Consider the following 17,416-nt stretch of genomic DNA (forward strand, 5'->3'; position numbering starts at 1 on the left):
AACCAAGGTCATTTAAAATCCCAGGGTGTTTCTCAAAAAGAATAGTGTAGTGCTACTCCAGTGTCCTTGATTGTACCAATCATGGCCTCCTAATAATCCCCCATTTGTGATGTGTGGTGAGTACACTTGTGTACTTTGGCTGCTGTTGCATCATCCAGGTGGGGCTGCACACTGGTGGTGGTGCTGGAGGGGATCCCCATGACCTGTAAAGTGCTTTGAGTGGAGTGTCCAGAAAAGCGCTATATAAGTGTAAGGAATTAAATAATTAAACTAACCACTCTGAACTATGACTCGTCAGTCTTGTTTCTCCACCAGCAACGAGACCGTGCTCACCCCTGACTTCTATTCAAAACTGTGTGTAAACAAAACCTGGCATTTTAAAAGCTGGAATCTTTAACCTTCTAATATTGTGTACACCATTGATCAGACCCTCAACTGTCTGGCACACAATTTTAGCTCTAAGGAAAAAGCACTTCTTTTTTTTTTCAGGGAGATTTGGAAGATTTCTTGATCGCTTAAGGACCTGACCGATACAAAAATACCCAGGGTGTGTTGTTTTATTTCTGTTGGGTTTGCTTGTTGCCGTCTGTTGGGAGCCAAGCGCGGAGTTGGACCCGTGCGTCATCTGAAAGCGCCGCGGCGACAGATTTCAGGACCAGATGGCCCGAGCGTGGTCTCCCCGCGCTGGAAACACGAGTTCATGGTCCTTCCCCGATCAGCCATTTTGTCACGGTTCAGCGAGGGAGAAGCGCTGTTTTGTGTTCAAACGGTGGGACAAGCGCTTGTGTACAACAGCTAGCAATGCATTAATTATTAAAGGAGAGGACGGGCATACGGGAAAAGCACTGTTGCAGCATAGGTTATGGAACAATGTAACCTAATTTCTTTTTCTGAAAGCATAATTGTTTACCCCCGCTCATTTCTTGACCTTAACCCCCCCTTGGCCCTGCTAGTATAATGAAAAATAATAGAGGGGGGGCTGACCTCATCTGCAGGTTCTTAACTAAAGGCGCCAATGAACACAAAGAATGGGCGGCCCTCGGGTTTAAAAACCAGGAGACCGACAGCCGCCCTGACCAATCGCAATGTACTGCGCGCGTAATTCTAGCCAATCGTCGCCCCCGTCGGCCCCGATTATGTTAATCGGGGTCGATCTCGTTGAGCGCCAGCCCGCCCGTCCAATAGCGAGGCGCGAAGCGGCCGGGCGCCAATCGCAGGGCGCGGGAGGCGGGGCTTAACGGAGGGGGCTGGGTGCGAGGTATCATGGAGGCTCAGTTAGCGAGCAGCAGCCATTGAAGAAAGCCGAGACGCGGGGGCAGAGCTCTGGAGTTTCTGCAGTTTTTTTTCCCCAATTTAGTTTTCTTTCCCCCCTTTCGTTTGCAACTTTTTTTTATTTTGCTATTTATTTTTTCCAGACAAAAAAAAAAAATGGACATGAAGAAGAGGATCAGTTTGGAACTGAGGAACAGGACTCCGGACGAGGTAGGAGCTTGCCTTTCCCTTTGCCTTTTATTTATTTATTTCTTTAAAGAACCGCCGAGGCAGCTCGGCGGGTGTGATGGTAGCGAATGTGGAATTAGGCATCAGCTCGCCCGACCACATGGGCACCAGCGCGGAGACGCGTCGGAAATTGAACTTGGGGAAAGTTTCGTGCCGTCGGGGAAAGCCGCCCTCCTCGATAACAGACCGCTCTCCCCTCCCTCCCTCCGATTTAATATTTTAACAGCTCCCAGTAATGGCGATGTCGGGTCTTTATAGATGTAGCTGAGATCCGAGATGTTGCGGCCGGGCTCCGGTCCTGCCTGGCGGCGGCTGTGTCCGCGGCAGCTGAGCGGGACCGGACGGGTCGGGCGAGGGGCAGGGTGTCCGGCTGCGGGAGTCCTGTCGCGGCGCAGCCCGGGGAAGTTTTTGGGGGGTGTTTGTGTTTTTGTTTTGCACCCAGATTATTGAATCGGTTCGGGTCGAGCAGCAGCAGCAGCAGCAGGGAACACGCGTTCAAGGAGGAGGGTTAAACCCCTGTTTCTGGGGTGCGGGGTGGGTGGGTTTCGGCTCTGTTTTGTGACCCCTCTGCCTCCCTCAGTCCCCGTTTCGGGGCTCAGTTCGTGGCCGGTATTTCAAAGAGGGGGTCCCCGGGCTGGAGGTCTGTGAGTGGTGACGGGTTGTTGTGGGGGGGGGGTGTCGGCTCCTGTGTGACTGAGCCGACCCGGACCAGATGAGCCCCGGTCCCGCCTCGCACACCTGAAAGTGTGGGGGTGCGTGTGCGTGTTGGGGGGTGCGGGCGGGTATTCTTCAGCTTTCACAACCGAAATCACCCCCACACACACACCACCACATCCTTCATGGGTCGCTGTTTACAAACCGAGACACTGCCGAAGTACGTTTCACATGGAAAAAGACTTGTTTTTGTTGTTTTGCGATCGCGGCGGGCGGGGGTCTCCTAAAAAGTGGGAGCCCCCCTCCTACCCCGTTAAAAAAGGGGGTGGGGGTACCCCGAAGGTTTTTGGCGCCGCTCCTGAACGGGCGGCGCGTTGACCTGTGACTGTCCCAGCGCTGAGGCTGAGTAGTCCGCCCCCGGGCCGGCGCTGGGTTTCGGTTTCGGGGTTTCCGCGGCGGTGAGGGCGGGGGGTGTCCTTGTGGACTCGCGGCTTTATCTCTCGCCGACACCGGCGGGGGGAGGAGGCGGCTACGCCGGTGTTGCTGGCGACGGCCGCATCCCGGCGCTGTCGTGACGGGGGTTGTGGTGGGGGGGGGAGGAGAGTCAAGTCGCTGCCGCCTCACGACGGAGAGAAATGCCTTTCTCTTTCTCGGCGTGTCCTATAGCCCACGCCACGGTTTGTGTGCGTGTGGAGAGGAAAAACCCTGTCGGTGAGACTCGGCTCTCATCCCTGTGGCGTCGGAGCCCCGCAGGCCCGGCCGAGCGGCGCTGTCGTCGGACGCGGTGGCCGCCGAGCTGAATTTGAAGGACTACAGCAGATGGCGAGGTTTAACTCCGACCCCCCCCCCCCGCCCGCCCCCAGCTCAGTACCGTAGAAGTAGATTAAGCGCCCGTTTCCCGAAGCAGTTGAGGCAAAATCTGCAGCGGAATTATTTTTTTGTTTATGTCTCGTATGGTATGAAAACTCGGCTGCGACCCGGTTGTTTTTGTGAGAGCAGCTGCACCTGGGTATCGAAGTGACGGGGGGACACGGGTCATCGGTTTCTCAGTCCTAGGGAGAGAATTTAAGTTGGGTCTTAATTAAGGTCTCGTTTTCTTGATGGTGAAGACGGGACTTCACAACCCTTTCCAGCACTACCGGGGGTACCTCTTGAGTCGAGAGCACTCTGGAGTGCAGCAAACAGCGAAACCTCACCCACGACTTAGCCCGGACTCTTTCTGAGCTTTGTCCCTTTTGGCCGTTACCGTTTAATTCACCAGATAGCCGTGGAAATCCACTGTTCACTGTTGATGATGGTGATGTTCCGAGATCCGAGATGGCGTCTGATCGGTTTTCTGTTTGTTTTTTTTAAACCCAGGTTGGAAACAACCTTGAGTTTATTTTAACCCCACAAGTGGGCTTTAGGGTTTGGTCCTCTACAGACCTCAGTGATCGCCAGGCGAGAGCTTCCCTTCATTTAAGATCAGATCACTTTATTGGCCCTATACAATTTCTCATATTAGGAATTTGTCTTTTCACATACTCCAGCTTGCTCTCCTTGAGACACACAGACGGGGAGAGAAGCTGGGGGTCAGAGCGCAGGGTCAGCCATTTATACAGCACCCCTGGAGCAGTTGGGGTGAAGGGCCTTGCTCAGGGGCCCAACGGGGTAGGATTCCTCTGCCGGCCTCGGGATACGAGCCGGCAACTTCCCAGCCACAGGCGCAGATCCTGAGCCACAGAGCCGCCCCCTACCTGTACCGATTTTTAATTTTTTGCTTTCATGGCGCAGTTCTCGAGTTAGTGGTAGGACACCCACAGAGCCGTCAATCTTGGGGCACTGAAGGAGTCAGCACTACCTCAGAGCACAAACCCAGGATCAGTTCATGCACGTGGGGGTCACCTAAGAGTTCTCAGAGTGATAAAAATACCAGCTGGTGGGAAAACTATACAATTGAGGAACCTGTGGATTCACACGTTGTGATTCCAAGGACTTGAAGTTTTAGTCATCGTTCCATTCAGGTTTGATGGCTTCCTGTGCTGCCTGGACTGGGGCTCTGTGTGAGTACAGTTCGAGCCTCACCTTAGCGTGAGCTCTGTTTTGACTTGCTTTTCTTCCAAGCAACTTTAAAGCTGGTGAGATATACAAAGCTTGCATGTCCTAACTGCTACAAGGCTGTTTTGAAACCTCCTGGGTGTCCATTTACACCAAAAGCGCACTCTAAAAAAAAAAACAACAGTTCTGACTGTTGATCTTCCACTCAAATCTGTTTTGCAAATTAGCAGACGGCTGCCCTCCGAAGCCTTCTCATTGTCTTGTTTCGCACAGCTGTGCTTGAATGGGAGCTGGCTGCCATGTCTGCTCTGCTCAGACGCATTGGAACTACAGATCCCAGCATTCCTGGCGACAGCAGGTCAGCCGAAGGGGGGGAGGTCACAAAGCAGATAATGCTGCCTTTCCCGTCTGAACCTGCCCCTGGCGAAACCAAACCGGCCTGAATTTAAGCAGCTCTGCACCTCGTGTTTGACTCAGTGCTGTGAAAACGATCCAGAGGAGGGGCTAATCTGTGGATTGTTCTTGTTGCAACCAAATGTTGGAGAGAGGCACCGGTGGTCCTGATAAGTGCATTAGCTGAAACTGCTCAGCTCAGCCCACCTTGAGCTTAAGGCAGGAGTAACAGCTGTTGCCGAGATGGCAGAGAAGATTTGGACTCGATATTTCTGCTTCCTCGAGCATCTTCCTGCCTCTGAATCCACTACCCCCCCAAAGCCCCTGGAAAATCTGATATCTCTGGACTTAACAGATCCCTGGCTGTCGCTACAGATGGAGCCCGGCCTTTCATTATTTAACTGGTCTGCCCGGAGAATTTCCTTGTGAGCTCTCGGAAATGTTTATCGTTTTTTTTCGTTAATTAGAAAATTGCTTTCACCCTCCCCCTTGCTTGGTCTTAGGGTACAAAGAGCATGTTCCTAGGCGAGCAGTGGGATTAACTGTTAAATCTGTGGCATAGCACAGTCTCTTAGGTGTTTTTGTCATTTGGCTGATTACGCTTCGTGATATCGCAAGAGTGCCAGATGCAGGTTTGAGCACATTTCCGAGCGGGGGGTTTTGTAGTTGTAAGGTTGATCATCCCCGTTCATCTGTCACAATTCCTGACCCATTCCTAGTGTTGAGTGGTGGGGCTTCGCTCGGTCACTTCAGCACTTCTTCCAGGGCTGAGGTGCTCGGAGTTTGGGTGGGTTTGCCAGGTGCTAATCGGAGGTGTGATCGGTTGAGGCTTTTCTCTGAAGAGTAGGGGGCCGGTTCGTCTCGAATTCTCGCAAATGCCTGCAAAACTCCCGCAGATGGATCCGAAGATCACCTATTTTCACCTATTAACCCAACCCTTCCATCGGAGGCCCGAGCCTCGTTTTTATCCTGGTGTCCGAGACTTTGACCAGTCGTTGGATGCTTGGCTTCTTACCGGCAGTGAGGTTTGAACGGAGGGGCTGAATGTCGTCTCCTCTCCCGTCTCCCTCTCCAGGTGGCTGAGCTGGTGGTGGATAACTGCCGCTCCGGCGATGGCGAGGTGGAAGGTCTCACCGATGACTTCAAGGAGCTGGAGTTCCTCAGCATGGTCAACGTGGGCCTGACCTCCTTGGCCAAACTGCCCTCACTCCCCAAGCTACGCAAGGTGAGTGGGGCCATGGGTGCTCTACATTGCCACCTGCAGGATGTGGACTGGACTGCATTAGTTATCCCAGTAGATGCAACACAGCTCCTTACACTTATATAGCTCTTGTGTGGACACTCCACTCCAAGCGCTTTACAGGTCATGGGGATCCCCTCCAGCACCACCAGTGTGCAGCCCCACCTGGATGATGTGCCAGTCCACTCCCCATACACCAGCTCTCAGTGGGGAGGAGAGCAGAGTGATGGTCAGTTCTTAAATGGGGATGATTAGGAGGCCATGATTGGTAAAGGACAGGAGGGAATTTATCCAGGACCCAGTGGTAACACCCCTACTTTTTTCGAGGAATGCCCTGGGATTTTTAATGACCACAGAAGGTCAGGACCTCAGTTTTGTCTCGTATCGGAAGGATGGCACCTTTTGTACAGTATTGTCCCTGTCGCTATACTGGGGCATCAGGACACACATAGACTGCAGGAGAGCGCCCCCTACTGACCCCACTAGCACCTCTTCCAAGAGCAGCCTTAGCTTTACCAGGAGTCTCCCATCCAGGTACTGGCCAGGCTCACACCTGCTTAACTGGCAGCCCACTGAAGCTGTGATCTGCAGGGTTATATACCAGCTGGCAGCATGTGGTGTAAATGATTTACAGTTGGCTATTAAAGCTATTAGTTGGCTTACTGTAGAGCTTGCCATTCTTAAACGGCTTTGGGAAAAACACTTAATCGGTATGGTCATGGCCTTGACGTTTATTCATATAAAGGGGAAAGTATTGGTTTCTGCTATCTTAGTCCTTTTCAGTCAAAGTTTATTTAAAAGCTCAAGGCATGATGGTGATGTCTCAATTGAATGGCATGAGAATCTGAGCATTCTTGCTCTGGGACTGTCCTGCCAGGAACTGAGCTTTGGATTAGAAATAACCTGTTTTAAAGGTTGTAAGCTGTCGATAATATTGATTGGAAGATTTTGGATCTGACTAGAGTACTTCATGTAATAATGGACAGATTACTGCTGTTAAGGGTTTAATGAATTATCCTGGCTAATTGCTTCCACCCAGCACTCCTCAGTCCTGCTGGTGCAACTTTGACTCCCTCAGTGACTGGAGACTTGGGTGTGGTTAAGATCCAGTATGTGGATTGTGATGAAGATCCGGTTGTGATGGCCATGATCCAGTCTTGGTCTCATTCAAACCAGTGCTTAGACCCCGTGGTTATCCCGGGTGTGAGGATTACTGCCCTGGGCTTACAGGCTCTGCGATGTTTCTCCATCTCTGGCAGCTGGAGCTCAGCGACAACAACATCTCCGGAGGCCTGGAGACCCTGTCAGAAAAATGTCCCAGCTTGACCTACCTGAACTTGAGTGGGAACAAGATCAAAGACCTGGGCACCGTGGAGGCGCTGGTAAGGACTGCTGATGGAGTGCCCACCCGACGCTGGTGGGGTCCCCCCTTTGTGTGAGGGGGATCCCTGCTCTCTGGGGTCGCTGCCGCCATTAGGCCCTTGTGCAGGCGGGCAGTGACCGTTACTCCTTCAGGCTGTTGAATGCAAAGTACATTTCAATACCTCGTCTCACAGTTTGCCTTCAGTGACCTGTTGCAAGCCAACAAACACGCTGTTGAAAAGGAGCAGAAACCGAATTGTAGACTCCCATTGAAAATGTAATTTTCCTGATATCATCTGCTCATTCTTCATATTTCATAAGTCTCCAAGTGGCATCTGTATCTAAGAGGATCACTTAAAAGAAAACTGCAGCTCCAGTTTCTCAGACCAGTTATTAAATGTTGGTAACGAAATAAATTGTTACCATGTCGCAAACTTGCATGCTAGTTCTCAAGAATTGCAGTATGATGCGGCCCTTCCTGCTCACTAGTCACTGTAATGACTAATGTAGTAATGATAATTAGTAATTGCTTACACTTATATAGTGCTTTTCTGGACACTCCACTCAAAGCGCTTTACAGGTAATGGGGATCCCCTCCACCACCACCAGTGTGCAGCCCCACCTGGATGATGCAACGGCAGCCATAGTGCGCCAGAACGCTCACCACACATCAGCTCTCAGTGGGGAGCAGAGTAATAAAGCCAATTCATAGATGTAACTGGTGCAGAGAAGAATAGTAGTACAGCCTATTTTAAAAGGCAAATATTGGGGGGGGGAGAGTAGACACTCCCAGGCCTAGGTATAAAGTCCTGGCTATGCCACTGGTAGAATAACTGAACGTATAGCATCCATAAGAGCTGGACATTGAGGGCTGGTGGTGGTGGGGGTAGCTCGCTGGGCCCCTGAGCTCATGCACACTGGCCTCTTCCTCTGCAGCAGAACCTGAAGAACCTGAAGAGCCTGGACCTGTTCAACTGCGAGATCACCTCTCTGGAGGAGTACCGGGAGAGCATCTTCGAGCTGCTGCCCCAGATCACGTACCTGGATGGCTTCGACCAGGAGGACAACGAGGCCCCCGACTCGGAGGCCGAGGAAGAGGAGGACGGTGAGGAAGATGGGGGAGCGGGGGGTCACCGGAGGTTTTCTGAATGAGGAGGGCGGGTCAGGCGCGCCGCGGTGGTTTTCCCTGGCGCTGGCTAATCGGGGCCAGACCAGCCAAAGGGTCCCGCAGCCCTGCCTGTTCCTGCCTTTAACCCTCAGAAACGGCAGCCAGCTGCCAGCTTCAGTCACTCAGGCTGAAACGACATTTGTTCCCCCTCGTTTGTGGACCCTTAATTTAGCTTTTACTTCTGTTAGGGCCCCTCAGAGTGAAGATTGTAGTTTGTCCTTTGTAGTCAGGATTTAGGCTAAAGGGAGCTGCGTGTGGAATCCAAACGCGTGACCTGCAGTCTCTTCCGCGGGGCTCGGCTCGGGCGCTGGCCGCCCCTCCAGGGGCGCACGCGTGCAGAGCTTGTGCCGTGTGCCGAGACCTCTTGCGGTGTACCTGTGTGTTGGTTGAAGTACGCGAGAACTCCCTCTTTCTTTTAATTGCTTACCTTATTTTTTTAATAAGTAGCACAGGTAGCGTAGCTGGAGAGAACTGACATAAGTGCAAAATAGTATGAACCTGGAGATCATGATCGGGGACCCCAAGCCTGGCTGGTCTTGATAATGTCTTAATTATCAGTCTTGATAATGAGGCGTCTAGTGGATTTAATAGTCCCTTCTAGTGGATTACTGTACCTTCAGCCCAAAAATGCTTGCTTGCTGGTTCTGTTTGCAGACTGTTCTTGCAAAGCAAATCACACTCTACCCTCGTCTCCGATGCTGCTTTTTCCTGTTCACCTGTTGGGTCTTTGTTTTCATTAGCCAGTGGCGGCCCTCGCACTCCGCATTTTCACTTCCTCACAAATGGGTTTTTTGCAGGAACAGACAGCAGACAGCCACTTCTTAGCACCCCTTCCATTTAAGACCCATGCACCGTGTGTTCAGTTGTCGGTGTTAACCACGAATTGCATCTATTGGACTGGGTTTGCATAAAGCATATCTTCAGGCATCGTCAAAGCACAGGTGCTGTGGTTTTGATGGCAGGTAGACAAGTTATTCAGAGGCTCTTTTGACCAAACCTACAAATGTCAACTTAAGTTCCATTCATCTGAGTTTACTGGCTGCAAAGTGTCAGACTTCCCAGATGCCTATTGTGGGGGGTAAGTGGGGGAGGGGGGCGTGGTCCTCTTATAATAATAATATCACTTTATTAACCCTTTACAATATCTTGCGTTAGGAATTATCTTTTCGCATAACCCAGCTTGCTCTCCATGAGACACACAGACAGGGAGAGAAGCTTGGGGTCAGAGTGCAGGGTCAGCCATTGTACGGCGCCCCTGGAGCAGCTGGGGTTAAGGGCCTTGCTCAGGGGCCCAACAGAGTAGGATTCCTCTGCCGGCTGCAGGATTTGAACCGGCAACCTTCCAGCCACAGACGCAGATCCTGAGCCACAGAGCCAGCGCTCCACTTCGCCCTTGACACTAGTCTCAGCATTCAGAAAGTGTTTCGTGGCTTTTGCTCGATGTGAAGAGTTTGTTCCTGGTTCAGCAAAGCTCCAGGATGAGGGAGCTGGTCACTGCAGGGTGGTGCTGCTGCGAGATCCCAGCAGGGCCACCTCTCCTGACTCCTGTGCGTTTCTGTGCAGAGGGGGAGGACGATGACGAGGAAGGAGCCGGCCCCCCAGGGGAGTATGGGGACGAGGAAGACGAGGAGGAAGGCTCTGATGGCGGGGAAGAGGAGGTGGGGTTATCCTACCTGATGAAAGAGGAGATCCAGGTACACTTGCCCTGTTCACCTACTTCATTCACTTAAGAGCTCAACACTGACCACGTCGAACACCTTAAAATTGGTTTCTCCCCCACAAGGGAGCAGTGCAGAGCCGCCTGGCACATCGCAGACTTGTGGAACACCTTAACCCAGCCCATTTTAATACAGTTTGTACTGATGGAAAAGAACTACGACTTGTTAGGATGTTAGTGGCCACATGAGCAGTCTGTTCAGTTAACATTAATTGCTTCTTACGAAGACCAGTTTAATAACAGTAAGCTGTACAGTAGGTTTTCATAGCTGTAAGGCATATGGGTCAGTGTGGTGCGGAGGGCAGTGGGTTTGAATCCTTAGTGGGGGCACAGCTGTTGTCCACTTTGAAGCATGTCCTTCATGCCTGCATGTCCAGATGTGTGTTGATGCTGGTGTCCAGGAGCCTTTTCTGCTTGTTGACTGTAAGGTGCATGTCTGACAGCCTTTTCCTTGTTTAGGATGAGGAAGATGATGATGATTATGTGGAAGAAGAGGAGGAGGAAGAGGTAGAAGACGGTATGTACCAGGCTGTTGTCGCATCTGTTGATCTCTAGGCTGAATGCTTAGCAAGGGCTCACTGCACAATGCAAAACCAGGTTTACCTGCATGGCACAAACTCTTGAGGTCCTTCTGTGATAGACCTCACTGCTTGCTCCCAGCTGGTAGCCCACTGAAGCCCAGCAGGTGTGAGCCTGGTCAGTACCTGGATGGGAGACCTCCTGGGAAAGCTGAGGCTACTGCTGGAAGAGGTGTTAGTGGGATCAGTAGGGGGCACTCACCCTGAGGTCTGTGTGGGTCCTAATGCCCCAATATTAGTGAAGGGGACACTATACTGTAAAAAGCCACCGTCCTTTGGATGAGATGTAAAACTGAAGTCCTGACTCTGTGGTCCTTAAAAATCCCAGGGTGTTTCTCAAAGTGTAGAGATGTTTCCCCTGATGTCTTGGCCAAATTTCCCCCTGGCCTTTACCAATCATGGCTTCCTAATAATCCCCATCTCTGAACTGGCTGCATCACTCAGCTCTCCTCCCCACTGAGAGCTGGTGTGTGGGGAGCATATTGGTGTACTCTGGCTGCCGTGACATCATCCAGGTGGAGGGGATCCCCATTACCTGTAAAGCACTTTGAGTTGAGTATCCATAAAAGTGCTGTATAAGTGTAAGAAATAAGGAAAGTAGATGTTTTAATCGCAGGTAATCAAAAACTCATTTTGGCAAGAAGTAACCCAACATCATAATTATTATTGGTGCCTAAAGGGTTATGCTAATTCTGCAGTTAAGTGGCCTCTTTGTTTTGTATATTAATGCTTCCCTGTCATGAAGGGAGGACATTGATACACAAGGCCCCCCTTATTTCTCTGTTAATGGGCAGTTTGGTGCCACATTTTAAATCTTATCCCCAGCAAATTGGTGCCCCAAATTATCTCCTCGGCTCCTGTTGGCGAGTGGGGACCCCCATGTGCAGCAGGAAGTGTTGTTCGTGTGGCACCCAGGCTCATCTCTCATGGGCACCATGTGCAAGCTGTCCGCCTGGCCCACAGGAGCTGCTGTTACACAGCAGGTTTGGAGAACCCCTGACAAACTGCAGCGCCCCCGTCTGGGAGGTGCCAGTCATAGCAGGCTAGGGATTCAGGAGCTGGCTTGCCAGGTGTATCGGAGGGGTAAGAGCTCTGCTGCATTCGTGAGGAATGTAAGCCGTATAAAAGCCCATCATTCAGCTGCAGATCTCTGCTGGTGGTGCCATCGGTTCAAGGGTTTTTTCCTAAAGGGTTTTCACGCTCGGCTGCTGTCTCTTTCTAGACGAGGAAGAGGAGGAAGGAGTCCGGGGGGAGAAGAGGAAGAGGGCCCCCGAGGACGAGGGGGATGATGATGAAGATGAAGACTAGCCCTGCCCGTCCCGGAGATCCATAACCCAAGCTGTAGAACAACCGAACGAGAGAGTGTGATATTGCGGATTGTTTCCTCTTTGTATACCATAGATATATCACTGTAGAAGCTAAGTGTTTTTTATATATATATACTATTACAGACAAAGGAAAGGTTTTAATGACAACTCATTTGTAATCATTCCAAGTTTTTTTGTTCCCCTGCTATGTTTTTCTTTTATTCACGGGTGGGCGGGGGCAGTTAGGGGTGGGGGGGGGGGGGGGTGAGGCGGTGCCTGGTGGGGGAGGGAAACCGTCAGATTGGCCCGTCTGAACCGGTGCTCTCCACAAACGGGTCGGGCCGAGCCGGCTGCGGGCCTGGGTTCGATACCGGTGGCTCGGGCCTGGCCCAGGACGGAGCGGAACAGCTGTCTGCCGGGCGCTGGCTCGGGGTGGGGGTTGGGAACAGGGGCTCCTGCTTGACGTTGGCAGCAGGCTGGTACTTGCCCATGTAGTGGTCTGAGTTTGGGGGGGGTGGGGGTGGGCGTTTGTCCCAGGAGCTCTGCAGTCTGGCAGGTCCCCCTTGATTGACCGTTGGAGACCTGTGCAAGCTTTGGATCACATAACTTATACAGTTCAGTCAAGATCTTGATTTGGACTTTTATTTTGTGCAGGATTCTGTTCTCAAGAGCCCTGTTTTGAGTCGAAATTCCACTTCCATGCAATTAGACGAAGAATTTTAAGACGGGCCCCGCGATCCCATAGGATACCCGGCATGTCTGCCGAGTCCCGACCTGCCCTCACTGTATCAGTGGGTTCCCTAGATCGGTCTCCTGCGCCCGACGTGGAGGTGGCAGCCATTGGAGATCACACAGGAGTGTCGGGAGAACAGCTGAACGAGCTGCCCGGAGAGGCGCTTTGCAGGCGTTCGATTTCTTCGCGCTCTCCAGCAGGAGGTGCTCACGTCCCGGTGTTTTTGGTTCCTCTGTACAGTAGAAATCGACGCCTCCGCTCAAGTGTGATCTGTGGACTTGTCGGGAGGCTGCGATCATGTTGAGTCCCCATGAGAAACCCTTTTTGATTTTGAGAGAGGTCATTTATGGCAAAACCTTGTTCTGCAAAGCCCCAGTCCTGCAGGTATAGGATGAATTGTCGAATCTTTAGAGCAGCTAGAAGACCTGCAGTCAATGGTATCTGCTAATGGGTTGGTTCAGTTAGGGAACCAGGTGTATGAAGACAAGTCGCTGTATCGCAAGGACTGACTGTTGGTCCTACAGGAAAGTACCAGCTTTTGTTTCTCCTTTCGATACCTTTAACTGTGGACATAAATTGCAAAAATGGCTTTTGTTTTAATTTTGTATTTTTAGTCTGGGTGAGTTAACTTTGTTCATAAGAGCTGTGTGTATATAGTACCTGTTCCAATTCTTCAGGGTATCTCCTGTGTATTTTTTTTTTTAAACTTGGGATATTTGTCCTTTTTTTTTTTTAAATGAAAGCACAGGTCAGGAGGTAAAAATGTAGACCCGTGACACTCGATACCTAGGCTTTTATTTTGAGTCGGTCAGTGGCTGTTACAGTTGTGTGTGCGTGTGTGGCCTTTGTGTGTTAAGAGGGTTTTTAATTGAAAAAAAAATGCTTTAAAATAAAATGAGGATTTAATAAAACTTGCCCGTTTCCTGGTTTTCAAGGGTGTGAAATACACGTTTTGCTGTCAAGATCAGACCATTGTTCATCTTAGAAATGAGTTAACGGGCAGCTGCCCAAGCATCTTTGCAACATTGCATTCTCTTTGAGGTGGTAAAGGGGGTTTTAGTGCATTTTGGAGACATGGGAGATCGATAACGGATCATCTCCAGTTTTGTCTGCTGCGTACCATTCTTGTTCCAATTGTCATCCCCTGTGCAAGTTGTACAGACCTCAGGGACACGGATGTCTCTGGGTTATTCGTGACTTCCGCAGGGAGACTGCATTGATGCCGTGAGAGACATTGAAAGCTGTGTTTTTAATTGGTCTTGCTTCTGCCTATATACTGAAGCACAAAAGATGCAGTTCTCTGGCCTAGAGGGTTTTATAGTTTGGCGCTCTCAATGCGGGTATTGAATGGAACAATAGCCGATCATTTCAGCAGGTCTCCTGCTGAACCTTGAAAGTTTGAAATGCCAGCTCGAGCGTTTAAAGACTCAGTCGGCGCACAGGTCTGGACAACCAATTGTGGGAGGTTCTGTGACTTGTGACGTGTTTCTTCAGTTCCGAGATTGACAACATCCGGTATCACATTCTCTCCACAGCGCATGTCTCTCCCACACCTCCTCCCTGCTTTCCGGTTCCCTTCTTTCTAACTTCTCTTGTTGACGCTGCATCCCTCAGTAAACTGCTTTCACATTTGAAATTCACCACCTGTATATTAGACCCCACTCCTGCCACTTTATTCCAGTCCTGTCTCACCTCTCTCTGCTCCATTGTCTCCTCGATGTAATGAGTGCTTGAGCACTGGTCTTGTACCAACGGTCCTCAAAACTGCTGCCATCACCCCCGTGCCAAAAAACCAAACAAACATGGCTCTGGACAATTTAAACAATTTTCACCCCATCTCCATTTTCCCATTTCTTGCTGTTGCAATTCAGTTAAATAACCACCTCACTGCAAATAACCGTTTTGAGCCCCTCCAGTCTTTTTTTTGACAACTTCACATTACAGAAACTGCCCTGGTCAAAGTCACTAATGATCTCATTGCTTCTAATTCTGGTTCTCTTTCTATCCTCACTCTTCTTCAGTTCAGTGCCACTTTTGATATCTTACTTTCTCGGCTTGAGAGTGTTTGAAGTTTCTGACACTGCTCTCAAATAGTTCAAGTCTTACCTCGCCGTTTGCTGTCACTGTCTCTTTTGGTGTTCTCTAGTGTTCCTCAGTGCTTGACATGTTTCAGCTTGGTCAGCTTTTAAAATCGCACAGCCTCAACTCATCTCTCAGCTGATGATACTCAAATCTCCATCCATACCAAACCTGACACTGATGTGGCTGTCTATTCTCTCGAATTGCATCTCTGACATCAATGGATGACTCAAAATTTCCTTCATCTAAACTGCCATGATTGAAGTCATGCTTATTGGCACCCCCCATCAATTTTGTAAAGTCAATCCTGTGACCCTGTCTGGGGATGTTACTGTACTTGAGCTTCAGTCTAAATTGAGAAACCTGGGGTGAGATTTAATTCAGGCTTGACATTCGACCCACATGTGCAACATATTGTCGAAACCTTCTTTTGCACGAGTAAGTCCTATGTTATCACTAACTTTGGCTGAAAAGTTGATCAACACATTTGTCTGACTTGACGGCTCGCTGGGTTTCTAGATCCACATTTAACAAACGACAGTATGTCCAACATTTGGCAGCCGGAATCCTGAGCAGGTCTAATGCAACTGATCGCATTACTCCTATCCTGGAGTCCTTGCACTTGCTTCCTGTCAAGTTTTGTGTTGACTTAAAAATCCTCACGCTCACCTATAAGTCTCTGCATGGCTCGGCACCTCAGTACCTGTCTGAGCTACCATCATCCTACTCCCCACCTTCACTCTTCTAATTCTGGTCTCCTAACTGTCCCCCCAGCCCGGCTACATACTGTGGGTGACAGGACCTTCTCCTGTTATGCCCCCAAGCTCTGGAACTCTCTCCCCAAGGATATCAGTCACCGTCTCTAAACTCCGTCAAATCCAGACTCACAACCTTCTTTAGAAGAGCCTTTGCTGTACTGGTTCTGGTCTTTACCCCTCTGCTCCTACTGTATTCAGTGCCTCATCTACTGTCTCCTCTCTTGTGCATATGTTGTATTTTTTTTTCCATTGTTATCGTTCTGAAAAGATCTTTGAGAAGCCACTTTTAAAGGTGCTATATAAAAGGTTTTTTATTATTATTATTATTATTATTATTATTATTATTATATTATTATGTCCTCTGCAGCTGTTGGCAAAGCCTCAGCTGTCTCCTGTAGGGGGGCACTGGCGAGCTGGTCTCACAGGTCCTTTCACATTTGGATCAGAAGAAAAAGCCGACTGTGGTAAGACATCTTGATTTGTTTTTTTTTAAATCCTGTTACTGTAACTCCAGCACTGGAATCAAACTGTGTTGATGTTAGTTTAGAGGCATCTTGGCGATATATTGACGATATATTGGCTCAACACACACGGTTTATCAGGTCAGTCAAGGGCCCCCAATAGCTTGCACTGGAGACAAAAACACTCCCAGCGTGCTCTGTAGGCCACAGGTGGTGCTTCCCCACCTGTCTTCCGCAGCTGGTCTTCCTGTATTCCACATTCTTACACTGTCCTTGGTTATTCCTCAATGGCCTCTGACTATGCAGCCTGTTTCCATAGGGATAGTGACACAGTGAGGGAACTTCGTACAGCTGGGACTGATCTGCTGTATATATGTGATGGTCCTGGACACCAGAGCAAGCTGGCCCTCCAGGTCATGAAGTGCTGGGAGGGACCTCTTTAAGCCAGGTCCAGTTAAGCCAATCAGTGGAGTCCAGTCCTGCATTCCTGTTAAAGTGTCAAAGAGCCGAGTTGTCCAAACTGCTCTAGGAAATTGAGTCAAAAGGGAGCAAGAAAGCTTCATTTTTCAAAGACACCGACAGTGGACAGTCCAGTGCCAAGAGTAGCAGAACCCTTGTCTCGATGATGTTCACTGTTTTATTAGATTAGTTTGCTCAGCTGTAATGTGCAGCCTTAGCAAACATCTATTAATCTAGCAGCATGTTGTCAGCCTGTGGGAAGAACCCAGAGCCCCCCCAGTGGACACCCACATGAACAGAGAGAGAACATACACACTCCCCCCAGACAGCAGCCCAGATCCACAGTTGATGGAAGTGCCCCCAGCCCTCAGCCAGCAATGCTCACCACTGCGTCACAATCCTCTACCATTTCAATTCAAATAACTTTATAAAAAGTGAAGAGTTCTTCAGACAAGTGGAGCGTATTGAAGCACTTCATGGTCAGGATTAGGACAGTGTTGCGCACATGCTATTTAACCCACTGCAGAGCAAGACTGGTCATCCTAGTTACGGTACTCTATTAATGCTTCATTAACATTTTCCACTTCTAAAATGTTTAGAAATGGCATTTGTAAGCTCTAGTTTGAAGTGTGAGCCATTAAATTAATTTGTAAAGACCGAGCTCTTAGAAATTTAATGTACAGCAGCCAAAAAATGCCAGAATGGAAAACGTAGGTCAATGACGATGAAAAAAAACAACACGATTTACTATTAAAAAGCAGTGCATTTAAGACGGGGAACAGAAGGCACTTTGTTTACACAAAAGGTGGTGGGTGTCTAGCGCAGGTTATACAGATCACACTGTTAAAGTAGATTTACTAGGATTCTTCAAGAAACAGCTGTAAAAGGTCTTTGGGTCAATAAACTATCAGCAGCCACACTAATAAAATGGTTTACGAGAGCTGCAGTAAAAATCCATTTCAATATCACT

General features: G+C 49.7%; 1 protein-coding gene across 1 annotated transcript; it reads left to right on the plus strand.

The window, feature by feature from the left end:
* Positions 1 to 1,256: 1,256 nt before the first annotated feature.
* anp32e (acidic (leucine-rich) nuclear phosphoprotein 32 family, member E) lies at positions 1,257 to 13,600 on the plus strand. Its single transcript, XM_006641758.3, has 7 exons — positions 1,257 to 1,482; positions 5,660 to 5,809; positions 7,084 to 7,206; positions 8,123 to 8,291; positions 9,918 to 10,048; positions 10,531 to 10,588; positions 11,872 to 13,600. Exons 1-7 carry the CDS (start codon positions 1,429 to 1,431, stop codon positions 11,955 to 11,957), a joined length of 771 nt encoding a protein of 256 aa, XP_006641821.1. The 5' UTR covers positions 1,257 to 1,428; the 3' UTR covers positions 11,958 to 13,600.
* Positions 13,601 to 17,416: the final 3,816 nt, after the last annotated feature.

This window comes from Lepisosteus oculatus, chromosome 27, assembly GCF_040954835.1.
Source record: "Lepisosteus oculatus isolate fLepOcu1 chromosome 27, fLepOcu1.hap2, whole genome shotgun sequence".
Lineage (NCBI taxonomy): Eukaryota > Metazoa > Chordata > Actinopteri > Semionotiformes > Lepisosteidae > Lepisosteus > Lepisosteus oculatus.